This window comes from Podarcis vaucheri, assembly GCF_965113315.1.
Source record: "Podarcis vaucheri genome assembly, chromosome: 9".
NCBI lineage: Eukaryota > Metazoa > Chordata > Lepidosauria > Squamata > Lacertidae > Podarcis > Podarcis vaucheri.
In genome coordinates, this window is record NC_138767.1 from 52,599,832 (window position 1) to 52,627,620 (window position 27,789).

At 40.4% G+C, this 27,789-nt stretch overlaps 2 protein-coding genes and 2 long non-coding RNA genes across 14 annotated transcripts in view; 3 read left to right on the forward strand and 1 right to left on the reverse strand.

Annotated features, from left to right (window-relative positions):
- The first annotated feature begins 85 nt into the window (after positions 1 to 85).
- On the forward strand, positions 86 to 12,461 carry CFAP96 (cilia and flagella associated protein 96). 2 transcript variants are annotated; one of them, XM_082237929.1, is made up of 9 exons: positions 86 to 223; positions 1,569 to 1,619; positions 1,996 to 2,152; positions 5,785 to 6,004; positions 7,308 to 7,445; positions 7,556 to 7,631; positions 9,008 to 9,187; positions 10,234 to 10,406; positions 12,109 to 12,461. In XM_082237929.1, exons 3-9 carry the CDS (start codon positions 2,053 to 2,055, stop codon positions 12,155 to 12,157), a joined length of 936 nt encoding a protein of 311 aa, XP_082094055.1. In that variant the 5' UTR covers positions 86 to 223; positions 1,569 to 1,619; positions 1,996 to 2,052; the 3' UTR covers positions 12,158 to 12,461. The 2 variants fall into 2 exon arrangements, with proteins under 2 accessions (XP_082094055.1, XP_082094056.1); XM_082237930.1 differs by lacking the exon at positions 1,569 to 1,619.
- A 1,811-nt stretch (positions 12,462 to 14,272) lies between these two features.
- CCDC110 (coiled-coil domain containing 110) lies at positions 14,273 to 27,650 on the reverse strand. Of its 9 annotated transcripts, none has more exons than XM_082237897.1 (7): positions 27,566 to 27,650; positions 27,257 to 27,355; positions 25,660 to 25,712; positions 23,662 to 23,727; positions 22,692 to 22,802; positions 19,832 to 21,779; positions 14,273 to 14,833 (listed from the first exon to the last, which is right to left on the reverse strand). In XM_082237897.1, exons 1-7 carry the CDS (start codon positions 27,591 to 27,593, stop codon positions 14,646 to 14,648), a joined length of 2,493 nt encoding a protein of 830 aa, XP_082094023.1. In that variant the 5' UTR covers positions 27,594 to 27,650; the 3' UTR covers positions 14,273 to 14,645. The 9 variants fall into 9 exon arrangements, with proteins under 9 accessions (XP_082094023.1, XP_082094022.1, XP_082094025.1 ...); XM_082237896.1 differs by having other exon boundaries at positions 27,463 to 27,599; XM_082237900.1 differs by lacking the exon at positions 14,273 to 14,833 and adding an exon at positions 18,922 to 18,992 and having other exon boundaries at positions 27,463 to 27,599.
- Positions 14,841 to 23,655, forward strand: LOC309540782. Of its 2 annotated transcripts, XR_014223485.1 has the most exons (3): positions 14,841 to 17,932; positions 18,968 to 19,138; positions 23,364 to 23,655. It is a non-coding gene; the product is annotated as an uncharacterized lncRNA (long non-coding RNA). The 2 variants fall into 2 exon arrangements; XR_014223486.1 differs by lacking the exon at positions 23,364 to 23,655 and having other exon boundaries at positions 18,968 to 19,225.
- Positions 27,625 to 27,789, forward strand: part of LOC309540779 — a 104,109-nt gene continuing 103,944 nt past the window's right edge. The window contains exon 1 of the long non-coding RNA XR_014223476.1: positions 27,625 to 27,712. This is a non-coding gene — a long non-coding RNA (uncharacterized lncRNA). The remainder of the gene's footprint in view (positions 27,713 to 27,789) is intronic.

Genomic DNA, 27,789 nt, shown 5'->3' on the forward strand with positions numbered 1-27,789 from the left:
CATACGAGAGCTGCGGGCGGGGGGGGGGGAGGAGGTGAAATATTTAATGATGGTGCTTACCCGAATCCATGGCAACCGCGCATCAACAAAGAGACGCTTCTGCGCAAAGGAGAAATTGGCGCTCATTGCGGATGGAAGAGGGAGGCCGAGGAAGTTTCTGCTGCTGAGCCAGAGTAGCCCATCTTGGTGGGGAGAAAGGGAGGGAGAGAGAGAAAGAAAGAAGGTGGGTGACGACAGTTTTTTAAAATATATTTCGTATCCTTAAATTTGTATTTTTTTCTGTTGCGAACTAACCTGGTATTTTCGGATGAGGGGCGGTATACAAATTTAATAAACAACAATCATTCAAGGGCTCCCTATCTCCTGCACCGAACCTGGGCCCCAAGCCCTGTTTCCGACAGCTGTGAGGCATAAATGGTGCAAACTAAAGGAATAATTAGCCTATTTGTAATGCAGTTTCCTCCCTAAAAGTGTGTGTGCCTTGTGAAGAGAAACTTTAACGTGCAACGATAAATGCGTGTCATGTGTATGGATACAGCATTACACGCGTGCACTTAAGCCTTTCCCGGGGCACCAGGTGGATTGCAGTCATTTTGCCATTTTGCCCTTGCTGTTCTTCCAAGGGCTCACAATTGAATTTGTGCTTCTTTTTTATGTGGTGCTTTTATTGCTTTGTGCCTAATAAGGTACGACTAGTATTTTATCCATAGGCATTTAGGATTGTGGCAGAAGTTCTTTTTCTTCTACAGTTCTTTCTCAGCAGGTGGTGCAATTCTTTGGAAGCTTAAGCTTTCCCAAGCCTGGAGGTTTCCTAAGGATTCCGTTCTCCTATGCTTTATTAATGATCTATATAAACCTGCTGGGAGGTTTGGGTAGAAGTGTCATCAATATGCAGATGACACTTAGCTCTCCCATACTTTTCCATCTGCTTATTGCAAAGAGGCTGCTGAACTTTTGAATTGGTGTCTCAAGACTGCACTGCTTTTAACAGATGCTTGTCTGCATGGTTTTTTAAAAGTCTGGATTGCTGAGGTGCCACAAAGTGCTTCAGTGGTCCCTGTTTTGATTTGTGTTGCCTCATACAGATCCTACCAGATTTCTGAATATGATGCACATCCCTAGTAGTTTGTTGCTGATCAATATTTGAAAGACTTTTATATCCACAACATAAAAATCAACTATTTTTATCTGCTTAAACTGCCAGCATAATGAAACAGATAATAATAAATGGATTTTTGAAATCCAGTAATATATTAACGCTCATAAATCACATAAACATACTAATCTTTGCACATATTAATATATAAGATGGATTAAAAAACAACAATGAATGGAGGGGGGGGAGAGGAAAGCAAGCATTGGAACAGCTGCACCTTCAGTGGCCAAAGGGGTGGTCCAGGTTGGTCTCCCCCTTGTCAGGCTTTTCTGTCTGGGAATGAGTGCATATTCCAAATGACACGTAGTATCAGCAGAGTGCTGTTTCCCCCCTCATCGTAATATTATTTATATTAGCACTTTTGCTTCACGTTCATTATCTCAAGTCTTACAACACTCCATCTATATTTCAGATGAAGGAATGAGGGGCTTGCCTAAGGCTATGCAGTGAATTTGTGTTTGAGGTGAGGCTTGAGCCATTTCTGTACTTCAATTTGCCCAATCCTAGCTTGTTATATTTCCTGAATTACTTATTGAGACAAAAAGTAGGATCAGCTATGTACATACCAGATTGGTGGTCTATTTCTAGGTGTATGAGTGTGAGGGAGAGCAATACATCAGTTGGATCAGAGAGTCTGATAAAATAGATTCAAATGAATTTACTGCTGCTTCATCCGCTGTGCCAAAGAGAAACTAAAAATTCTGTTTGTACCTTAATTTGAAATTTGCTACTGAGTTCTGCTATCTGTTTAAACCAGTATTTGCAGCAGTAAATTGACAGTGATTGTTTTGGAAATGTCTTGAAAACTGACATGTATGAATCCATCTCTTTTTCTCTAGGCATTGTAAGGCATTGACACATATTCTAGAGTAGCGGGTTATCACACAAAAGTAAACATGCCTTCAGAAACAGGAAAATCAGACATGGAGAGGATTGGCCTCTTTAGTGAAATGGAATATATTTCTATTGGGGATAAATATGTCTCACCATTTAACCGTAAGTATATTTTTTCCCTATTTTACAATACTGTGGTTTTTCTTTCTGGGGAAAAAAATCTTCAAAACTATGAATGAGTTATAGCAAGGATAATAAAACAGGTATGTTTGAAATTAACTCCTTAGTATGAGAAATGTTTAAAAATTGCTTTGATTAATCCTTCACTGTGTAAGCCTCAAATGTATAGAATAAAGGCCAACATAATTTTTAAAATTGTACCAGTGTTTCCAGGACACTGCATATGTATAGCAGCATGAGTTGGAAGCACTGATTTGGTAGTAACTAGCAGTATATGTTAGTTTATTTGCCTTGCTTAACCAATCCAGTTTGCTGCATGGGAAGTTGGGTAAAACTGCAGTGAAGAAGGCAGGATGATTGGAGAGTTTCTCTATCATGCTGTTGGCCAATTACATTAGTGCAGCCTATATGCCAAAGAATTGATGCTTTTGAATTATGGTGCTGGAGGAGACTCTTGAGAGTCCCATGGACTGCAAGAAGATCAAACCTATGATTCTATGATTCTATCCATTCTGAAGGAAATCAGCCCTGAGTCCTCACTGGAAGGACAGATCCTGAAACTGAGGCTGAGGCTGCAATACTTTGGCCACCTCATGAGAAGAGAAGACTCCCTGGAAAAGACTTTGTTGTTGGGAAAGATTGAGGGCACAAGGAGAAGGGGATGACAGAGGATGAGATGGCTGGACAGTGTTCTCGAAGCTACCAACATGAGTTTGACCAAACTGCGGGAGGCAGTGGAAGACAGGAGTGCCTGGCGTGCTCTGGTCCATGGGATCATGAAGAGTCGGACACGACTAAATGACTAAACAACAACAACTTATGTCTGTATATTGCAATAAGAAATGACAGTGGGGCAGGATATTAAAAAAGATCTAGATACCTGGCATAGACTGAAGTTATCATGGACAGGGAGGATGTCCGCTATTAAGATGTGCATCCTTCCGAGACTATTATTCCTGTTCCAAAGTATTCCGATCATTAGAGGTACCTCCCTCTTTAAGAAATGGCAGAAAACCCTGACCAATTTTATTTGGCAGGGGAAGAGAGCCAGAATAAAGTTTAAATATTTAACAGATTCAAGAGAGAGGTGTGGTTTTGCAGTCCCGAATATTAGACTTTACTACGAAGCAGCCTGTTTGTGTTGGCTAAAGGAGTGGGCCACCCTTAGAAATACAGATCTTTTGGATCTGGAGGGTTTCAATATCAGATTTGGGTGGCACGCTTACCTTTGGCAAGAGAAAGGGGAGGTCCACAGAGGATTTTCTAATCATATAATTAGAGGCCCATTATTAGAGGTGTGGAAGAGGTATAAAAAACCGATGGAAAGAGGCACCCCATGGTGGTTATCACCAACTGATATTGTTAAAATTAAAAGAATAAATATGACTGATGAAAGATGTACATATGAGGACCTCTTGGTGAAGACAGAATCGGGATGGAAGGTGAAGCCCTATGAGCAGTTGAAAGACAGAATAAAAGAGTGGCTGCACTTCCACCAGATCAATGCTTTATGGGGTGAACATAAGAGAGTGGGGATGAATGAAAAAAAATCAAGGTTTCAGGTTGAAATTTTGGAGAGTAATGACAAACTCCTCTCCAAAATGTATAAACAATTATTGGAATGGGACACCAAAGAAGAGCTGGTGAAGGGTGTGATGGTAAAATGGGAAAAAGACCTTGGTCATAATATAGATTATAATAAATGGCAGACATTGTGGACGAAAGGGGTGAAATTTACAGCATGTGTAGCCCTCCGAGAAAACTTAGAGAAAATGATATATCGCTGGTATTTGACCCCAGTAAAGTTAAGAAAGATGTATAAAACTGCTGATAACATCTGCTGGAGGTGTAGGGACAAGGTTGGGACTTTTTTTCATATTTGGTGGACCTGTGATCCAGTAAAGGAATTCTGGAAACAAATATATGACGAACTGAAAAAAATTCTGAAGTATGATTTCCCCAAAACCCCTGAGTTGTTTCTTTTAGGTATGATTGGCAAAGAAATAAAGAAAATAGATCAAACTTTTGTTCAATATGCCATGGCTGCGGCGAGGATTCAAATTGCACAAAAATGGAAAACCCCGGTCCTACCCACGGTCGGAGAGTGGCAAATGAGACTTTATCAATATATTGAACTAGCGAGATTAACTCAAAAAATAAGACAAAACAACACAGTTAAACTTAAAGATGAATGGAATAAATTTCTAGTTTATTTTGAGGCCAGCCAGGGAATAAATAATCTATCAATAGACGATAATTAAAATCATCAATGTAGAATCTGTTAGCAATACTGCAGAATTAATGTAAGAATTAGGTAATTCCAAAACCGAGTCGGATGGAAGTTACGTTATGTGTATTTTGTATGTTTTTCTTTTTTCTCTTAGTTTTTTTTTTTTATTTTAAGTTTTTTTCTTTTTTCTTCTTCTTTTTTTTCTCCTTTTTTCTTATTTTTTTCTTTTTCTTTTTTTTTTTTTCTTTGTTCTTCTTTTTCTCTATGATGGAACCTTTTTTTTTGTGTGTGTATACACTTGTACAGTGATGTAAAATGTGTATTTTTCTTAATAAAGAGTTATTTAAAAAAAAAAAAAAAAGAAATGACAGTGGGTTTGTGGCTATTAGGCAGGATGGAGGTGTCCCAATGCTTTACAGAGGGTGCCACTAGAGTTCTGCACTGTATGCCACCACATAGAATTGAGAAAGTAGTCTCTATAAACTTCATCCACAATAATTGGGGGCTTTTCTTACAAAAGTACTTGGATTGAAAGCAATTCACGCATACTTCTTTGCAATTAGAATCTTTCATAAAACAATAATAACTTCCATCTAGGTCCTGATTATCAGGAAGGAACTTTTCTTTCTTTACCAGTTCATGGGCAGTTTAATCCCCAATTCTTTTAGCTCTACATGATGTTATTCTCCCATGTGGTTAAAATTCTTTTATATATATTGGGAAATGTGGTTTGAAGGCAGTCTTTTTCTGCAATTGCTTGGAAAAACGCACTGTTCAAATGGAACCAGGACACAGTTGACCTTTCTCACTTCCTAGTTTGTGATAATTATGGTTTCTTGTTATGTCTGAATGAGGCAATCTGTGGTTTTGTCCTCATCTGACTGGACTTTCTGTCACATCATCCTTCAGTTAAACTTCTGTATGGTTAACCAGATTCTAGGCTCAATAATTCTCAAACTAAGGGGCCCTGGGAATATTTTTGCAATAGCATTCCTTTTGGTGTAGTAGTAGATCTTTAGATTGTGTTAAAATCTATTCCAGGCGTCTATTCCTCAGAAACAAATTATGTTCTTATAGGGGAAAAGGGTCAAAAAATCTCTAATTAGGGGTTCCATATGGTCATATTACTACCCTCTACTTGGAGGCAGGGTCAGGGTCTTTAGTTTAGAACAAATGTTCACAATTATTACTTTTCAGCACATCTTGAAGTTATATAGCTTATTGTAATGCCTTATTGGCATAGATGTAGTAGCAGTTCATGCCCTAAATTGCTTCTACATAGTTCAAGAGTCTGAAAATCTGGCACAGATGTAAATATCTAAAAATTAAAACTTAAAAGCCACGCCCATTAAACCAAAACTGACAGCACTAACTTGTTTTAAAGGCCCCTTTAATGAAGCTGCAAGCAAGAACAAGCAGATGTTACCAGGGGGTAACAAAGAGAAGGCAGCTACCCAGGCAGGTTACTTTGACCCTGTATATGCAAGAATTTTTGAAGGTGAAAGCTATCTGAATCCTGTTCAGCTAAGGAGAAGATACCGAATGGCAGAGTCAAAGAAAAACCTGAGCAAACCCTTCCTTCCTAGTAATGGAGAGAAATATCCGTAAGTGCTGGGGAAAGGCATTAATTTTGGTCCTCATATGGGTTCTATTTATTTTTACATGTTAAATTAAAATAACTTTAGAAACCTTGAAAGATTCTTTTGTTAGGCTTTTATTTCTTGCTAAAATAAATGTATTTACTTCTGAATTTTATATATACCTTTGGTCCCACAGTTTCTATGTCACCCTCCACCACTGTGCATCACATTTTTTTCTTTTCTATGAAAGGAGAATAAACAGCTAGTGGAATGGAAAACGTTCATGAGCACACAGATTAGTTCTTTCTCATAGAGGAACCAAGGAAGCATGCATGCCTTGGGCTCTAAATCACAGGCCAGGGTCTTGAGGGAAGACCTAGATTACGGTAGGTCTTTCATTTAGTGATCCTGAAAATGAAGCAGTTCTTGACAGAGTTGGTAATCAGTAGATTAATGTGGCTTGGAGAGGAATATAGAAGAAGAAATGGCCAATGTCTTTTACTCCACTGACACATGTGCCACAAATGCCTTTCCCTCTCTGGGGCTGCTTATTTTAATTTCTACAAACTTTCTCAAACTTCCCAGGAGCCATTTCTAGGATACAATGTGAGAATGCATCTATGGCAGCCGAAGGCACATGCAGAGAGATGAAGGGGAATCATTTGGAGATGGCTGTCTGTTGTCCTATATTCCCACAGGATAACCCAGGCATTAGCCCTTGTCAGGAAAAAAAAGGGATTTTGAGCATGATGGGGCCTCTGGTCTGATATAGTACGTTAATTCTTTCATTGCTAACCAAACCAAATATTAATATTAAAATGCAGCACTAAATAAAAATAAGCAGCCAACCACTGGCAAATACAGATGTTTGAATAAGGTTTTGAGCATCCAGTGCTATCCTATACATACTCAGAAAGTCCAGCTGAGTTCAGTCGTGGTCACTGGGGAAGAAAGGCAGCTTATGTATGCTCATTTTTTTACCCTGAAACTCCTATCACCTCCCCAGTTGCTCCAGAGGATTGAGGGACCCTTTAGATCAGCACAGGGGGTGGCATAGAGTGCTTCCCTTTGTGTGTTTGTGTGTGTGTGTGTGTGTGTTTCATTGAAAATAGCATCCCACTCCACTGATGAGAGCCGCTACGGAATCAAAGAACCCTTTGTCCCTGGAGGGAAAACCTTGGACACAATACTTAAGGCAATATTAAAGTTAGCGGTGTTTCACTCCAACAACATTTGGAGGGCCACAGGTTCCTCATCTGTTCTTACATAATTAAGTTGCAAATTTAATGGATAAATATTTGCTATTTTGTTTTTTTATTTATTTCAGTTGTGGTATAGGAACCTACTATGGAACAATCGGTGGCCCATGTACTTACTTCAGTGCGCAAGCAAAAGACAAAGTGCCATATGTTGCACCTGGGAAGAATCTGTACACCAATCCAGGGAAGAAGGGAACTGGCTACGGGTAAAACATGACATCAACTTTCTAGAGTTGTAATAGTCCCTGATATGTTTTCTTGAATTTTAGAGGCTTTTGAATGTTGGTGTCACCATTATTTTCTTTTCTTTGCCCAGGTATGCAAATCTTACCATAGGTAAACCATACCCACACTCAGTGGAACTGTATGACACAGGAAGGATAAACTTTAAGGTAAAATTCTGTTGGATTTCCATTTAATTAATGTTTGTGAATAGAGAACATTACCCTGTTTGACATGACCAGATCTTAGTTTGCTCTGTTCTAATGAGACTGTACATGAATCATATTTCTTTTGTAAAATGAACTAGTTAAGACTGTTAGCTCTTTGTTGTTTCAGCTTGCTGATTCAAAAATGGGAATTGTTCCACTGTAGCATTCTTTCTGTTTTATAAGGATTTTTATTAGTACTTTCTAAACGTTCATAGTTTGTTATTTAGTATCAGCAATGTGCTAGGTAGCAAGGTTTACAGCTGTCTCTGCCCCATACTGAGACTGACCTGATCATTTTGATGGATTACTGTCTTGTGTGTGTGTGTGTTGGGGGGGGGGGAGATACACCATTAGAGCCCTCTTAGACCTAACATTGTAACCTGAACTCATAGTCTGAGCCAACCACATTATGTTTGAAATTAGTCTACTATGAACTTAAGCCACATCCCTTTTGGATATAAGCTGCTCAAGTCCTTTTTCAACAACTAGGAGATTTGGATAGTGGCCCATTGGTACAGTTATTTCCTTTGGGGTCCGCTTGTTTGTCCCAGATGGAACCAGTGACACGAAGCCCTGCTATTGGGGGAAAATTGGAAGGTGTTGGGAAAGTGGAAAAGCAGGGAAATGGAAAAAAATCCATTTATGTTTACAAGCATTGCTCTCTGTTTCCTATTACTTCAATAAGGATCATACCCTTCATATATCTAGTTTGCTTGGTTCCTGTGTGAAGCTTTTGAGGAATATGATACTGTGCCAGTAACCCCAATGATAAATATGAGGCAGTCCAAAGCTAGGCTGATTATTCTTTTTCCTATAAGCATTAATTGTTTGGATCAAGAAGGAAAGATGTTATTTCCTCCATTCTGCAGCTCTGCCTTGGTACACATCATGTGTTAGCCTTCCGATATAAGCCTTTGACATATACCATGGATTGGGACTCTGTAGCCCTCCAAAGGTCTTACCTGGGCTTATTTTGTTCTGGGCTTATTCTGCATACCACCTTGATATCTGATTGATGAAGGGTGACTTTAAAATCAATAGATGGATGGATGGATGTTGTTGGCTAGTGGTTTGGGATGGTGAACTACAGGTGTCCCACTCCTGACATGTTCAGATTGCTAATGTTGTTACACATCTGCATCTACTTTGTAGCATTTATTGCATTATCATCTCAAACAGTGCAGTCCTGTGCATGCGTTTGTTCAGTTTAGTAAGGCTTACTATCAGATAAGTAAACATAGGATTCCAGCCATAAATTATTTCCTAGTCATTCCCTATTGAAAATAATCTTAATTAGAAGTACTCAACGTGATATCTTTCCTCTCTGGTTTACACAGAAAATGAGTGAAGAACACCACCGTTTGATGAAAGGTGGAGCTTTCAAGTTGAATCTTTACCCACGAGAATATTTTGATGTAAATCCTTACCATGATGACAAACCATTGCCACCACCAAAGAAACAACCCCCGCCAGCACCAGTTACCCATCCATTTAAACCAACTTCTCCTGCAAAGAAGGTGCAGTTGTTCTCTAAAAACGTTTCTTCTTTGTCATTTAATTTTTATTGCAGACATTTTCATTTAGCTAGAAAGAGAAGATGGTTGTGATGGCTTACTTTTGTTGCAGTTTAGAGAGCTATTTTGAATGGTGGAAACATAAATAAGTTTGAAAAATGGTTTTTACAATTATTTATTTAATCAAATGGCATTTTGTTTAAAGATGGTGCTAAACGTAAGTGGGAAATATCCACAAGTGATTTGTTGTTATTCTTTAGTCTCGTCTGACATGTTTCTAATTTCTTCAGCTCTTTCTTGAAGGTGCTAATATACAAAGTAAACTTATTAGAGCTCCAAAGTTTGATACATTAATCAATGGAATTCATAACATTTGAAATTGATTAAAATGGTTCTTCCAGTAAATTGAACAGCCATTTTTAAAAATAATAATAATAATACCAATGCTAATTTTTTAAACAGAATATTTTTTTTTTAAATGCAGCATTATTTTATGAGGCATTCCTCCTTATCTCTTACATTGGATGTAATGCCTTTTCTAAGATGCCACAATGACACACTTGTGCATCAGTGTAAAAAAAAAAGTATTTTTCTTGCTTCATAAATATTTGTTTTACTTATGTGCTAATTTAATTAATCAACTAAAAGTTAAACAATTGACTAAGATTTCTTTGGTTACACCTGTAAAATGTAGTGGAGTTCATTGTAGTGGAGTAAAAATGCAATTGAATGTACACTTCCCAGGAGTTAGCTCCACCTAACAGAATGGGACCTATTTCTAGGTAGCCATGCAAAGTACACCTGCTGAAATTCACTCTTGTGCATAACTTTTGTGGATGAAATAGCATAAATGTACATCATTCTGTGCTGCTTGGGGCTGTGATAAGCAAGTTTTCTGTGTAAGCATTTGGGTTTTGGCTGCCTGGTTATTTACATAATACACTCTGTTTCATGAAATAATATTTCTGAACTACTGTTTCAGGCTCTGTATTTCTGTGTGAAGTATTTTTGTTACCAACTTATCAAAATTCTTTATCCTTGTTTTTCAGCCTGGGGGCATGAAAGCAGGCACATTTGATCCTTATCCAACCCATTCCGTAGACCCTTACATCGTTAAACAGGCAAAGCCTGTCACAACCAATAAACAAGGGCGGGTATTTCATCCTTCTCCTGGACCGAAGAGCAGACCAATAAGAAGTATTATGTCATTAAATGTTGAAAAGTAAGTATGACATACCTTTCATTACTTAATGTTCGCGATAAGGTTTGCTGGGGCTTCTTTGAGAGGCGGAGCGAGGTGGGGGCAGTGGGGGTGGCCCACCTCGGGTGTCATCCTTGAGGGGGGGTGACATCGTCACGGGCGGCACCCCTGGGATGCTCTCTGCCGTGGCGCACCCCCCTGGGAAGCTCTCTGCCACTAAGTACCCCCCCGGGACGCACGCTGCCACCACAAGCTCCACCTCTGCTTGTCCCCATGGGCAGCGTGTGGCACGGTGCCCCCCGCCCCTATGGGTAGTTTGCCCGCCCCTGGGCGCACCGCCCCAGGTCTCCAAGAGGCTTCTTCCACCACTGGCTTCCTTCTGTCGGAACATAACTCTTATGTACTGAGTTGAATAGGATCCAAAATGCAGCAGTCTGTTCTAGTTGGTCCTAGAACAATAGGATTCAGAATGCAGCAGCCTGATTGGTCCTAGAACAATAGGACCCAGAATTCAGCAGTCTGATTGGTCCACAGGAGCCCCCCAATCCAGCTCCAGGTGGAAGTGACTTCGCAACCTGATTGGCCTACAGTAGAATCTTTGAATTAGCCTATCACGTGGGGCCCATTGTGTAAATAATGTATATAAAGTAGACATTCTGGGGGAACTTCCATTCCTCCTCACCACTATCAGCTGAATAAAGAGCATGAAATCCACTCTCAACTCCGAGTATATTTCAACAACATTCTCTGGTCTGGAATCCATTCTTCTTATTTGTGGGAATTTTCTTACTACTTACTCATTGCTGTGGGTAATAATACTTCAAACATACTCATGGGCACTTTTATCTATTTTCTCTCCTTATGTTCTAAATCAGGAATGGGGAGCCTCAATTTCCTAAAGCTGAATGCACCCCTCTAGATTTCTCTATCTGGCTCCAGGAGTCATAGAATCCTAACAATTGGAAGGCATCGCCAGATGCCTGCACATTAATGATTTGCTTCATAAAATATGGCTTGATTTAAACTGATTTTAATAATATTGGCTGTAATATGAAGAGTGGTTACGATGATTCCATTAGGTCTGTTTGCCAGATATGCCACTTCATGTGTTTTGGAGATCAACTTCCATATAGGCCTTTAAAAGTGGGATACAAATCTAATGAATTTGTGCCTCTAGTACTGCAAGGAATATGATGACCCTTTGTAGGTGGGGTGGAGGAATGTGCAGGTTGCCAGTTTACCTTCTCAACAGATAAATGTAAGTGAAAGGAAGGTATTGTTAGCATTACGCAACTGGCTGAAACTGTAAAGCTTCCTTCCTTCCTTCCTTCCTTCCTTCCTTCCTATCTATCTATCTATCTATCCATCCATCCATCCATTCACCTCTAATCCAGGGTTTATTTCAGTGGCCTGGAATGCAGCTATGGAGAGGTTCATTGTTTAAGACAATTTCACCAACTAGGGGAAAATAGTATTATATCAAAAGTTGCATAATACTCTATATTATTAGTATTATTATTTTTAAAAACACCATAGGTTTTAAAATGAAGAATAGAATATGTTACTGACTACTGTATAAGCTCTAGTTTGATGCGTTAAGATCTTGTTTGACAATGAAGAGCTTATGTGGGAAAGCCAGGGTGAAGAAATGGCTATTTATCTTAGCAAAAAGTCACAATTCAGTTAAATGCTCTGACACTTTTCTTTCAAATTTGAATTTCAGATCATTAAATGCAACCAACTACACAAATCCGCAAGTGATGTCATATTAGCTGCACGCAAAGCAAGGTGAATGAACTTTTTAGATTCTGCAAACAGTAGCATTTTAACAGCACAAGGGTATCTGAAGCAAATAAAAAAAAATCTGGGAAATATGTCAAATATGGCTATCCTTTGCCAAAACTGTTTGCCACACATGACGATGTTTTATAAATATATTCTTTATATATATATAAAGAAATAGATAATATATTTACAAATAATGTATATAAAATGTGAAGTATATTTTGGTATAAATGTTATTTTGATTGTATGGAGCACTAGCAAAAATAAATACTTGCACTTGATGAACCTCAAGCTTATGCCCAACCATTTACAAAATTTTGTTATGGACATCTAGTCTGGTCCAATGTTAATAGACATTGATCTACTAAAAGCTATTTCGTTGGGTTCCTAAACACTCTAGTATGGCTACAAGAATGGAATCTAGGGTATAGGCATGCAGATAAGGGCTGGTTCTGTGCTATGAGACAAAGGGTGATAACCATTGTGAGTCATGCTCAGAGTAGGCCAATTGAAAACAATGGACACAAGTTAATTGATTTTAGTGGGTCTACTCTGAGTGTGTCTAACACTAGATATCATGTTCTCATTTTTTTTCCAAAAAATTAAGAGTTTCTAAAATTAAAGTTGAAGATTTAAGGAATATCTGGGAATCCAGATCCCCAAAGCCCCCTTCCCATGATTGCAACTCCCAAAGCTCCATGGTGAGAGACTATTCCAAGTGTTCCATTTCCTCCTTTCTTTTGCTATCATGGTGAACCTTTAAAGTCTGCAGATCTCTCTTCCTTACCTCCCTATTCCAATCTAGACTAAGATTACCAGATTTTTTTCAAAGAATCCAGGGACACTTTTTTTTTTGAAAGAGAAAAAAAGTTATTTTAAAAAGTTATTTTTTAAGAAAATTAAGAAGTAATATCTTCTCTTCTGTGGTCTCTTCTGTCACATGGCCTTCCTCTGGGCCCCGGCCTTCTCTATTGGAGCAGGCTTGGCTTGGGCCTGGGCTTGCGACGTGTCCTTGCCCTTCCAGTGCTCTCCTACTGCTGTTCCTCAGCGGCAGCAGCGGCGTGGCAAGGTCGGGGCTCCTCTCTTTTTTTCTCCTTCCTCTTTTTCTCTTCCTTCTCCTCCTTCTCCCTGCATTGGCTCTGGGGTTTTCCTGGCCCCATAGCGCTGCTGGGCAGTCGGGCAGGTGTTCTTGCTCCCAGCTCGATTTGGGTCGTGGGGTGTGTGTGTGTGTGAGCGGTTCCCCCTGTTGACGCGCCGGGCGTCCCCGGTTCCCCCTCAACAGTGGCGGCAGCGGCAGTCTCAGCAGCCCAGAGCCAGTCCGATAGTGCAGTTGGCTCAGGCTGTCTTCAGGAGCTGCTTGCTGCTGTGGCGTCCGCCATTTTGCCTCACCAGAAGTCTCCATATGATGTGTCTTGTGCCATTGAACCAATCACGCAACATTCATTCTCTACTAATAAATCTACAACACTTAAAATATAAATCCGGGGACATTAAATGAAATCCGGGGACAGATTTTGTCCGGGGACGGATTTGTAAATCCGGGGACTGTCCCCGGGAAACGGGGACATCTGGTAACCATAATCTAGACACAATGCTATTATTGCTTTGATAGGAATGCAGTGGGTGATTAATCAACAGATCCGTTTAAAATGCTTTTGGTCAACTTTAAAATATGATTCTGATGCTACTCTGGGTAGCAGAGTTTTATTATTATTATTTAAAAACATTATTGGTTTACTGGAAGAACTATAAACAGCAGACACTATCTTAGAAGGAGCATTTGTTCCTATGAAAAAGAGAAGAGAAAATGAATTTTCTAAGTAGTACATTTTCTAAATGTATGATCTAAAAAAAAGTGTTTGCTTCTTTTATTATGTTCAATAACTCATATGAATAATTAGCTAAGATGTCCTTAATGGGATGACCTAGTATTATGGTTTCCTGCAAGGTACTTAACTTCTACTTTAGTTTTGTTTTTCTCTACCAACTACAAATAGTGTCCGAAGAAACATTGATATAAAGCACAGCAATAATAAAACTCTTTCAAGTGTTTTAAATGCAAAGATTTTTAAATGAAGACTGGTTTGGGTACGATACTCAAGTTTTACATTTCACCAGAAATTGTCTTTATTTCCAGTTTGCCTCCTTTTATATTCAGTGAACAATTATGACAAAGCTCAGATGATCACCTCCTTTCTTAGAATTGAAATAGCATAAAATATCATTCAAAACATTGTCAGGTGTTTCATTCTTTGAGGGAAAAGCTCCAGCTGAAACGAATGGGAATAGTATAAAAGTAACCATAAATATGTATTATGTGTGTGCAGCTCAAATCTCTTTCTCATCTACAACCTCAAGTTAGTTTCTTTCATAGTACTTGGATTTCTGATTGCTCTGCTCTTTGTTATGCTTCTCAGGCACAACCATTGGAAAATAGAGTAGTGCTTAACTTCTGTGGGCAGAACCCTTAAAGCACTAAGTAGCAGAGCAAATAGTGCTATATTTCTTCCGCACAGCAGTTGGAAAACCCGACTCTTTTATGACGGATGTGGTGCAGCTGACTGAAAAAGCACTGTAGAGTTTCTTGGTGGTGTTGCGCTTCTTTTCTGTAGAGAGTTCCTCCTCTTCCAGTTTCTTTCGGATTTCAGAAATCTTTCCACACTCTACCAAATTGGAAATGTTAGGAAAGAAGACAAGATAGCTTTAAGATCTAATGAACTAACCAACTTAATTATTTGCAGTGGAATTCCCACAGCTGATAGGACGTAAAACAAACTTCCCTTCCCTGTTTGATAAGTATATATCTCTCCCTTAGATGTTTAGGAACAAATAATATAGTATGCAGTCTTGAGAGAGACAGGGTAGTTTAACCTTCTCTTCTTCCTAGGTGTTAGTGGGGCGCTCAATGCACTCAAATGTTAGCCTTACAGGAGCTCAGTGATTCTGCCAAAGATGAGGACAGAGGGTGTAATCTGTTGACAGACAACATCCCTGCCTTTGCAAGACCTTTTAAACCTTGACCTATGCCCTTAGTGTATAGGAAAGTTCTGTGGAGATAGTAGATGTCTAGGAAAGAGATATTTCAGCAACAGCTATCATCTTCCAGTAAAGGAGAACATGGTAAGTGCCACACACAAGCAAGTTTATATACTTAATCTGTTTCACATTTAAATGTGGAACAATCTTCCTGATTATTGCAGTACTTGTAATCACAACTGAAAGCTTTCTTCTTGTCTGATTTTTGTGTGTGGGTTTTTCTCTATATTCATAAATACAGAGCAACTAAATTGCCTAAGTCTGTTAAACTACCTAAGCAGAGGCTTGCTCCATTTCAGTTACAAAAGGATGGAACAGAGCTGTTTGGCTCCAATTTACTAGGCATGAAAGTCCCTACCTTTGAACCCTACAGTGAGATTGTTGCCACCCACTGTAACCCCTAAAGATCTGGAAGACTCTGAATGTTCTGTGAAGGGACTAGAGGATGCTGTCACTGTCACACCTCACTTTAATGCCATGGCAGTAGGCAGGGGGAGCCACCTGTGCTACATAGGGACTTGTGCTCTTGCATTGGAGTTGGGAAGGTGATGCCCAATCCTGTGTGCACAGAGCACAGGAAATTGCATTAGGTATAATTATAATTGGAGGGAAGCTTGTTTTAGATGTGTTCTGACACCATCAATATATTAATTCAATTTTCAAAAAGCAAATGAATGAAATTAGAATTCACATTGTAAACAAAAAGGCACTAAAATATTCATGCTCTTATACTTTTATGACAGACATAAATCCACCCTCCCCAAGATTTGCAAATACAGACATGAATTGATTGCTTATCTGCAATATAATGCAATTGTCAGAATACAGATATATACACCATTGCATAAAAATGAAATTGCTGCATTGTGTCAGAAGAGGTGTAATGGGTTCACATATTAATTCTTATGGGCAGACACCAAAGGGTATGAATTTTTTACAAGCTATCACTCTTTCTATTGAAGTAACATTAATATTCAGTCACTCATAAACTTTTACAGCCTTTTTGTGTGTATGTAAATAATGCAGAGGCTGTTTCAGCAGTCTGTCTGAAATAGTATCTCTGTATTTTGCAGTGGGTATGTTTATGACCCCATGGCATGGACACTATTTACACAGATGTGGCATTATTCAGTCTGAACAGAATGTGTGGTAAAATAATTTATATGGACTCCACATAGCAGCAGGTCAATTGAAGAGACTGGTGCCACTGAGAGTAACTGCATATATTTGGTTGATGTGCCATTCTATGGAAAAAATAGCATATCAAATGCTTGGTGTAACTATGTAGAAAGTCCTAGACACCAGTGGTTTGGATTTGCTTCAGCTTCAGTACCAATTATACTATATATGCATATAAGGTTGGCCAAACCTGAAGGTGTGGCCAACAAATCAAAAAGAAACACAAGGAACAGGCCAAAGATTTGCAAATTTTCAAAATCTGACAACTGCTGTCAAAGGAACATGCTGGGTTGTAAACCATGCTTCATAGACTATAGAAATATATGTAGCAGAAAAATATAGACCCTGGCTGTATTATTGCTAACAATATAACCATCCTGTATTGCAATGGGTTGCACTAGATTACCCTTGGGGTCCCTTCAATGAGTCTGTGATCATTATTAATCTACAGAATAATCTCAAGGTGATGTACAATAAAAACAGCAAAAACTAATAAAAATTCTCAAGAAGCATACATTTTAAACAAAGCTAAAACTACTAAACTGCCATTCACAGAAAAGATCCATTTATCCAGTTGGGGAAGCCTATCGGAACAAAAATGTCTTCAATTGTTACCAGAAAGTGCAGGTGGAGGCCTGTCATAGTGAGATGAACACTATTCCACAGAAGGGGCAGCCACACTCAAAGCCCTGATCTGAGCAGGCTTCTGAGATCTTTGAAATTTACAGAAGAAATTTGCCAACAGACCACAGTGATTACTGGGTATATAAGGGCTAAGGCGATCTCTCAAGCAAGCTAGTCCTAAACTTTATGAGGCCTTATATGTTAGAACCAATTCTTTGAATGTAGGCCAGTAGCATATCGGCAGCCAGTACAAATCCTGCAAGCAACCTAGTCTTGGCAGGCTGCAGCAGCTGCAGATTCCAGACCAACCCCAAGGACAGCCCTGCAAAGAGCACATTGCAGTAATCAAGCCATGAGGTTACTGGTGCATGCACAACTGTGTGCAAGCTATCCTGACCCAGGAATAACCAGTTATCTTAGCAACTGAAGTTGCTAAAATGAGGTAGGTATCCGAGGTAGGTATCTTGAGCTTTATCCAACACTATAGGTGTTAACAGTCTTGGCCCACCCTGAAGAGTTCTGCTGGCCAATTTCTTGAGGACACAGTGGAAGCAGCAAAATAGGTTGCCTTTGTTGCTTTCACTGCCATGCAGCAAGCATGGTTATGTGCTCTTAATGCATGTTCAGTCGTCTTTGCAGTAGAATTTCTGTCACCTGTTTTCTGGCAGTCATCCAGCCTGTTTCACTGCATGTAGTTCCCCAGTGTACCAGGAAACCAAATATGCTCCACATTGTCAGGGAGGACACTTAGGAGCAATCATATCTCTGGCCCTCTGCATTTTAGTGCCCTTAGTGAGACAAGGGCCTTCACAAGATCACCATTTCTATCCACCAGAATATCTCCCAGAGCATTCAAGAATCCATTGGACTCAAGTCTCCAGATGTGAGCCATTCTAACAGGTTTCCCAGTGCTAAAGGGGTAAGTTGGTACTTTTCACCAGGAAGTGGTCTGACCATGACAGTGGGATCATCCGAGAGCAAAGGAAATCAACATGGTGCCCTCTAGATGTTGTGAACTATAGCTCCCATCTTCACTGACCACTGACCGTTGACCATAATGGCTGGGAGCTGTTGGAAATTCACAACATTTCGAGGGTAACAGGTTGTCCTAGAAATTATTAATTCAGTAAGTCAATACAGTCATACCTCATGTTACGTTCTTTCAGGTTATGTCCTGCGGCGACCCGGAAGTACCGGAAAGGGTTACTTGCGGGTTTTGCCGCTCGCGCATGTGCAGAAGCGGCGAATCACAACCCGCGCATGTGCAGACACGCCACTGTGGGTTGCTCTCTTTTCATGTTGCGAACGGGCCTCCAAAACGGATCCCGTTCGCAACCAGAGGTACCACTGTATTAGTGCAACTTCACTATGGCGTTCATATAGAAATATTTAAGATTGTGTTTTACATACATTTCATCTTACTTCTGAGCAGGCAGGCATAGGCTTGTGGTGTAAAGCATTTTAAAATGTGTGTATGTTGTGCATAGCTGCAACCAAAATTTACAATGATTAACTGGATTGAGCTAACAGGATTTAATGTCATAAGGAAGTATTTTTATCTTCTCATATGGCCTGCTCTTTGAAAGCAATACAAACTACTTTGATGCCTGTAGGATATGAAACATATTTGACTAATGCACTCTTCCCTATATAGTTGTCTCAATGTGGTGCTTTTGTTTCCAGGTATTGTTAGAACTTGATGTTATAATTCTGTAGCTTCTGCTAGTTCATCAGGCTACATTATTGCTTGTTTAGCCATCAGGTATGTATATACTATACTGGATTAGGCAACGATATGTGAAAAAAGAGATGTAAAACTTCATTATCATTGGTTACCTGTAAAACATCATCCCAATTTTTTATTCAAAGACTTAAGGGGAAATGGTAGTAAATGGATAGGAGAGTTTAAAAACAGGTTTCAAAGAAGAAAATTTTATTATGCTTTCTTTGAAGGACAGATTGTTGGAGTTTGTCTGGAACTGCCTGGAAAAAAAGACAGCTTTCTTTAAGAAAAAACCCCCTAAGCAATTCACTGTTGGAGACTGTGGTATCTACAAACCTATATAACCATGATGTCTCAGGAATCAGTCAAATAAGTCACTGAAGCTAATGCTTATATTTCACTGATGGTAGGTTAGTTTAAACCAATTCCAAAAGCAATCAAAGCTAATAATTCTTATGATCAGCTCTTTATCAACATTAAATAAATTTCTCCCTGTTTGTTTATGACTTAAATGAGTAAAAAGCATCTGTCAGGATCATATTCTACACACATTTCAGAGAAAAGGTCACTTTAAAAACTATTTTCTTACCAGAACTATAAATTTATAAAAAGCTGAATTCATTGAATTTTTTATATGTAACACAGACAAAATCAAATGTGTTTTAAAAATCAGCTATACCTAGCAATTTCTCTCAGTACTGGTTGTGGCTGAAAATATCTATAGATTGAGTGCACATTATTTCCCCCCCACAAGTCCAGCTGTGTCCAGACCTCATGCTCAGGTCTGTAATACTTCTGGGTCAAGGGCGTATTGAGAAGGGGGACCATTAATGACTATATGAGTTATATACCTGGGTGCATTTCAAGAAATGACTGGCTTGTACATGTCCAAGGGTCTTGCCTGAGAGGGAGGGAAAAGGCCTGATGAATTGCACCCTAAAATTTCAGGCATTGCCAGTGATTTCTTATTGTTTTTAATCTAAGCATTTTTTTCTTTTATTTTACATTAACCCTAAGGATGATACCAACTGTCATTTTCCTCAGAATAATAAAGACTTAGAACTCAGTTGAATTTTACATATCAGAAAGCAAAACATACCTGGTGAGTTATGTATTAAAGAAATATGCTGATAGCTAGATATTTCTTCACAGAATTCACTGGGATCTGCAAATTGGTCGTTTTGCTTTTGGCTTCTGGAATTATGCCTTTGCTTAAACTGTTGATCGACCAAAGCCGTAACTTGGTCCCTGAGGCTAGCATTATTCTTTTGGAGACGGCGCGCTTCAAACTGCAACACATCTCTCTCGTTCTCTGTAGAGCGTATTTCATTTTCCATCAGCAGGACCTGCTCGCTTAGTAGTCTTGTTTTATTTCTGCAGTCAGAAGCCTCCTGTTTATATGCATTCAGCTCCTTTTTAAGAACGTGGTTTTCGTCTGTCATGTCTGCTATTACCATTCTCATCCTCTCACACTCTCGTTCCATGTTTGACAAGTTAGTTTTCAAAACTCCAATTTCTATTTTTGTACTTTTGCGTTCCATCAGAAGTTTTTCCTCAGTATTACTTCTGCCTGACTGGGCCTCTTCAAGCCCCTTCTGCAGGACTTCTTTCACAGTGAGCACCTCCTGCAATGCCTTTTCAAGACTCTGTTTTTCATCTTTAAGCGACTGTGTCATCCTAATAAGAGCCTCCAGATTCGATAGTGTAGTTTTCTCATTTATCTTCAGTTGTTGCATTTCATTCTGGTTTTCTCCAACCACCTTTTCTAACAAACCCTTGTTGTCTGTTAGCTGAAGTACTTCCCCGCCTAGCTTCTTATTTTCTTCTTGAAGGGTTGAAACTTGTTTTTCCAAATTTTTTAAGGACACAATCAGATCGCTTTTTTCATGTGTGGAAAAAGCCAAGGTTTCCTGTGTTTTCTGGTCTTTCTGTTGTAAATCATTTATCTCAGACATCATACGTTGATTCTCAGAATAAAGCTGCTCCTGCTTTTCTTCCAGAGCTGACTTTTGCTGTTGAAACTCCTTGCATTTCTTCAGTAGTCTTTTCACTTCTTTCAGGCATTCCTTGCAATCTTCTTCAGATTTAACTAGCCTTTCTTGAAGGCTATTCTTCTCATCATGCAAATCCTTGATTTGCTTCTGATATTTTGAATTTTGCTCTGTCAGAGACTGTATAACGTCAGTAAGAGGTTTCGATTCATTTTCATCTTCATGGCTCATCACCTTATTACAGACACGGTCAGATTCTCTGTCAGATGTCTCTAACCATCTGACTTTTTTAGCATATTCATCAGACACAGCACCACAGAATTCCTGATGCTTTCTGAGCTCTTGGTTTGTGCTAAGCTGCTGCCTTGGTTGGTCTATCTTTGTTGGTCTGTATTTGGACAGGAAATTCATCTGCCGCTCTCTATCATATGCTGCTTGTGCAATATTTTCTTTAATATGCAACTCATTGGAATCCTCTAGTTCTGAAATCCCCCTAGGTTTAAAATCCTCATATGACATTCCCTTTTCTATTAGATCCTGTTCTGACAGATAACCAGAATCATTGTCTTTACCACTCATAACATTAGGAGAGTTTTGAAGTTCAAAAGTAAATAGTTCATGCTTACATGTCTGTTTGCCGTCCTCTTTCGTATCCTTGAAAGAAGAACTCACACTCTCAGTCAAGGACTCCTCTTCTTCTTCCTCCTCATACTTACGGAATGCCACACACACTTTAGGTTCATCCTGATTTTTCTTCTCCCTTCGAAGAGTCCTCTCTTCTGCTTCCAAACCAACAAAAGATGGGGAGGAAAAGTTGTTGGCAGACCTCTTCAATATTTGGTCAGTATTCCAAGGCAGAATACCTTTATTTCTACACGTTGGGGCATGGTTTTCAACTGTTATATATTTTGATAGAACCTGATCTGGAATGCGTTCACCTGTGACCGGCTTTCCAAATACAGTGTTGAAATTGGTTTGTAGACAATTACTGGCACCTGGTCTGTTACCAAGATGAAGTTTTTTCTTCAATGGAAGCGCTTCTTGATGCCCTCTTGGCTGAGAGACGGAGAAAGGGATAACAGTCAGATCAGGCGGCCTTCAGTATTTAACAACCAAGGAAACATAGCTAGGAACTACCAATGAGTTGCATAGAGTGGCTATTTTCAAAAGGGAATATAGGTTTTGATACAGATTTTATTCCACAGAATCACTGCCTCCTGACATCTGCACCTTTCTCTCTTTGCAACTGTCTGAACAGCATTTGAAAGTATGCTAGTTCTCCCCAATTTATGACCTCTAGTTACTGCCTCCCTTTCCTTTTGTGTCCCTTCTCCTCTCCTTTCCATCTTGAGTTCTTGTGTGTGGGTGCTTGTTTTTAAGATGGTAGGGCTGTGGGTTGGTTTGTTTGAATACAATCATTGTACACTATCTAGCTTTTAAGGCATTTTAAAAATCATTAATAGTAGGGGAAAGCAAAGAGTGATTCAACAAGGAATTGGCACAGATGCAGTTGCGACCGCTTAGGAAAGACCCTGGAGAGAAGGAGCCCTAGAGAGTGGTGGGAAGGTGGGGACCTTCAGTCCTTGCAACTGTTTCATTGGGGCAAGACCTACTGGGAAGAGTTGCTTGGATCACTAGGCCTGCGCTGTTTGGTTTCTTTGAATAAAGAGCTACCATGTTTTTGTTTTATTGCTGACCTACGCCTGACTCTAGCTCCTGACCTCAGGAAACTGGGGCATTTATGTCCAATATTATCACAAAGTCAAGGAGAATTATATCCTAAGTGGCAGTACACCTGCTCCCTACTTTATGGAGCACTGTGGTGCATATTACATGGACTGCTCTCTGGATCAGCAATGATGGTAAATTCAGCTGAGGGATTAGTTCCTTTGAACCGTAAAATGCCATTATATAATTATTGTCAGCAAAACAAAACAAAGCAAAACAAAACAAAACAACCCCACATACCATAGTAGTGTTGATAGGCGAGCTGGTCAAAAGTAAATTGTCTGGAATAAATTCTGGGCTCTTCATATCAGTTATATTTTTATTAAGTATATGGTTGATTTCAGACTGAACCTGAAGAAACAGGAAGTGAGATAGTTATCCTTCTCCTGCTTTCATCCTGTTTATATTAGTTTAAAGGCAGAGGTGGGAAGCTGTAGCCCTCAAGACATTGTTGGACTCCAGCTTGTATCATCCCCAAGAAGCATGGCCAATAGTCAAGGATGATGGGAATTGTATTAGCCCGCTAATATTGAGAGAACCACACCCAGGTTTTAAGCCTGGTAGCAACTTATTTTTATTCTTTAAAATACTTGAGTACAAATGTATGCATGTCACTTACTCAGAAGTAAGTTCCACTGCGTTCAGTGGGACTTACCACCACCCCACCCTACAGCATTTGCAGAATTTAAATATTTAGTATTACTTATTATCGGATGTGTTGCTGGATAGCAAACCATGGTATCTCTGACTATACTATTTACCGTACTGTGGAACCTCTGAAAAAAACAAAACAATAATATTTATATATGCATATATTGTTGGCAAGCATGACCAGTCCCTTCTTGCTTCCACAATGAGAAAACCCCAAAGTTTATCAGAACTTTGATATATACGTATAACCATATCTTGTAGGAATGGGAATTGTTGGAAAAAGTAAAGGGAAGGTGATTTGACACTTGAAACGGCTTCTTCACCACAGGCATTTATACAAAGTGTCCAATAGCCAGCCAGCTGCAATTTATCTACTATCTGGAATTGGGGAACCAAGTGGCAGATGATCATGCAAGGAATTTTGAGAGGATGAGGTGATCCAGAGCAGGAGAATAACAAGAAAAAGTTGACATGTAAAAGCAACATGCAAATATTAGAGGCCTTTAGAAAGGTTGTGTATTGAATGAAGAATTAAACCTTGTTTAGGGCTTGGTCTTACCATGCTGACATTCTGCAAAGTTTGTTGTCGAAGGGCTTGAAATGAATCCAACTGCTGTTGTAAGATCTATATTGTAAAATTAATTAATTAGACATATTCTGCAATAGTCTGCACTTTTTCTTCCTATGTCTAGATTGTGATCTTTACTTGCTATTTATTATCTTACCAGATATAAACTGCATACCATTGTAGCAGGAGGAAATTGTTGAAGGTATGGCAGGGCACAATGGCAGAGCCAAATCCAGGCCTGATCACTGATCTAACTCCAAGCTGGTGCAGCCATCAGGCCCAGATCAGGTCTCATGCCACTTCACAACAGTACTGAGACCTGCTCAGAATCCTATGGACCCCATGCCAGCTCAGCTCTGCCCCCAGAACACATTTTGAGTTTTTCCACTGACTCCTGCTGGTGGGACTCCTCTTTGCTGGCTGGCTAAACTGGACAGAGAAGGAATTTGATTGCTCTGTTAGACAGTGATCTCTCTTTAGGCCATGTACAGTTTTGAAAACAGTTGATCTAGGTGCAGAATGCCGCGGCGAGACGCCTTATGGGGTCTTCGCTGCGAGATCATATCCATCCGGTGCTGTACCAGCTGCACTGGCTCCCGGTGGAGTACAGGATCAGGTTTAAGGTGCTGGTTTTAACCTTTAAAGCCCTATACGGCCTAGGACCCTCGTACCTACGGGACCGCCTCTCCTGGTATGTCCCACAGAGAAATTTACGGTCTGCGAATAAAAACACCCTAAAGATCCCAGGCCTCAGAGAGGTTAGGCTGGCCTCAACTAGAGCCAGGGCCTTTTCGGCCGCGGCTCCAATCTGGTGGAACGCTCTGTCACAAGAGACTAGGGCCCTGCGGGACCTGACATCCTTCCGCAGGGCCTGCAAGACAGAGCTGTTCCACCAGGCCTTTTGTCAGGGCGCAGCCTGACCCCCTCCTCTGGCAATCTGCACAAAACTTTGCTTGATGGTTGCCATTAATTTGATTTTAATTTGATTTAATTAATTTTATAATGAATGTTTTACAATGTTGAACCATTTGATTGTTGTTAGCCGCCCTGAGCCCAGCTTCGGCTGGGGAGGGCGGGATATAAATAAAATTTATTATTATTTATTATTATTATATTTGATATCTGTACTGTGCACGTTCAATTCTGTACTATGTTCACAACATTGCTGCCAAAAGAAAAGTCTTATCTTTGGATCGGGTTATCCAAATGTTTCAGGATAATGAGGCAAGCCCCTGTTCTCTCTTTATCATAAAGAAACACAAACATTAAAAACCTACCTGTACAGGGCTGCCTTCAGATGTCCTCAAAAAGTCAGATAAATATTTAATTCCTTGACATCTGATGGGAGGATGTTCCACAGGGCGGGCACCACTACTGAGAAGGCCCTCTGCCTGGTTCCCTGTAACCTTGCAATGAGGGAACCCCCAGAAGGCCCTTGGAGCTGGATCTCAGTGTCCAGATTGAACAATGGGGGTAGAGACACTCCTTGAGGTATACAGGGCCAAAGCCATTTAGGGCTTTAAAAGTTAGCACCAATACTTTTAATTATGCTCAGAAATGTACTGGGAGCCAATGTAGATCTTTTAGGAGTGATGTTATATGGTTCAGGCGGCTATTCCCGGTCACCAGTGTGGCAGCCGCATTCTGGATTAGTTATAGTTTCTGAGTCACCTTCAAAGGTAACCCCATGTAGAGTGCATTGTAGTAGTCCAAGCGGGAGGTAACCAGAGCATGTAAAATTATGGCGATCCAGTGTGCAGGCAAGTAGGGTCCCAGCTGGTGTACCTGATGGAGCTGGTAGACAGCTGCAGGAGCACAGGCTGGACAATCCTAACAACATATTATGTAAGAACAAGGGAACAGCCTAAAGAACTTTAGTAAGGTTAAAATCCATACTGAACCACCTTCTCTTCTAGCCATTATGTATGTATTTTAGCAAGGATATTATCCCTCAGCCAGCCACCCAAAATCCAAAACAGATCAACTTACTTTTAATGCTGATGGTGGCTGGACTTGCCCATCTCTTCCTGAAGCAGATTTATCTGAAAAATCAATGCAATAAGCCCTGAAGAATATAATGTTGGAACGTCTGGAGGTTTTAAACTTTAGTACTTTGACCAGGAGTGGAGAATCTATGACCCTTAAGATGCTATTGGACTCCAACCCCATCAGCCCCAGCTAGCATGGTCAGTGGTCAGCAATGGTAGGAGCTCAACAGCTTTTGGAAGACTACGTAATCACTACCCCTGACCTAGACCAAGAGTGTGTTCCCTAAATCAAGAACATCTTAATGCATATTCACACTTGTTCCTTCTGACATTCTGTATTTTTATGTGCCTCTTTCGTTCTTAGTAAGCATATTCAGTATTCATGCCAAAGTGGGAACAAATATAAGTTACTTTTTTGTTACCTCCATAAAAGTCATAATTTCTAAGGCTTGGAAATTTACATATTAAAGGTCCTAAGCCTGTTTGAAACACTATATCCAGCAGTAAATTTGCCATCGTATAATCTGGTTGATACTAGAAGATATTCCAGAATATTTTATTCCTGAGAAATAGAGAAAAATATATGAACAGACCTGCCACTGGATAGCTCAGGCAGTAGAGCATGAGACTCTTAATCTCAGGGTTGTGGGTTCTAGCCCCACATTGGGCAAAAAGATTCCTGCTGTGCTGGGGCTTGTAACTCTACAATTCTATGATTCTCTCAACTGAATCCATGTGCCTATATGTCAAATGTTCCACAGCCATAAGGAATCACTTATGGTGCACAGCTTGTCGCTTTTGTGTAATAGTATTCAACAGGGTCAAAGAAGATGTGTTCTCCTGCCAATTTAGCCTTTGTTGCTGTGGCCGACTTAAACCCTCCTCCCCCAATTGGCTTTTGCCCATGGAGGGTGAAACCGACAGCCCTCCCTCCCATTCATTTGTCATGTCTTTGTGGGCCATCTTAGTACTGATTTTGGTAAGCCCCTCCAACAGCCTTTTAAACCAGTGTTTCCCAAACTTGGATCTCCAGCTGGTTTTTTGCACCACAACTCCCATCATCCCTATAGCTAGCAGGACCCGTGACCAGGGATGATGGGAATTGTAGCCCCCAAACTGCTGGAGACCCACATTTGGGAGACATTGTTTTAAACTAAAGTGCAGGGGTATAAATCCCATAAATAAATGACATTGCCCTGCTGACCACAAGACAAAGAAAATTGGCATTCAGTGGCACCTTAGTTCTGGAGGTTGGGGACAGCTGTGGAAATGAAGTACTTTACCGCTGGTTACTGCTAGAGTAAGCAGTTTGGGGAGAGAGGTGCAAGGGCGCATCCGGGTGCTGAAGTCTGTTAGTAATGATTTTTTTAAAAAGCTGTTATTTTCACATTATGATGGAGGAAGGGTGCAGGGAAACATCTCACAGAGGGTGGGCACAATAACCCACCACTGCGCTGTGCTGTTGCAGGAAATTACATCATTGCCCATCGCAGCATCCCTACACCAACCAGGGAGGAGGACAGGGCAGCATTTTCAACAACAATAATAAAAGTGTCATCATAGGCCTGTCGACGTCCAGGTGAGCGGAGTCGGCTCACCTGCAGCTGAGGCGTCTTGGCGCCCCACGGGAGAGCCTTTCTCTTCCTCCCTCAGCCTCCCGAAATTGGGGGCGCTCGTCCTGCCGCACTCCTGGGTTCCTGCAACGCAGTTTGCGTTAATACTGTTAATATAGATGACTCCTGCCGGAAGCTTTCCCCGCCCGCCCGGCTAACTTTTAACCCCTCCCCGCTCCCGCCTGACTCACTAGAGCCAACACCCGCTCTCATCATTCCTCCCTGCGTCCGCCCGCACGATCCTCGTCCCATTCAAACTGAGGTTCTCGGGCTTTCTAACCGCCACTCGGCTACCTGGGGTTGCTAAGGAACGTGTTTCCATAGAGACGAGGGGGGGGGTGCGCGCGCGCGAGGGAAGGTTGCTTGTGCAGCGTTTTCTACGTCACGCGTCGTTTCGCTACGCCCCCTGGAGGCCGCGCGCTACCCCTGCAGGATTCTGAGGTAAATTCTGAGGTAGATTCGAAAAGTTGGAATAACCGTCATTTTAGATGTTCGTTAAACGGATTTTGTCACCTGGG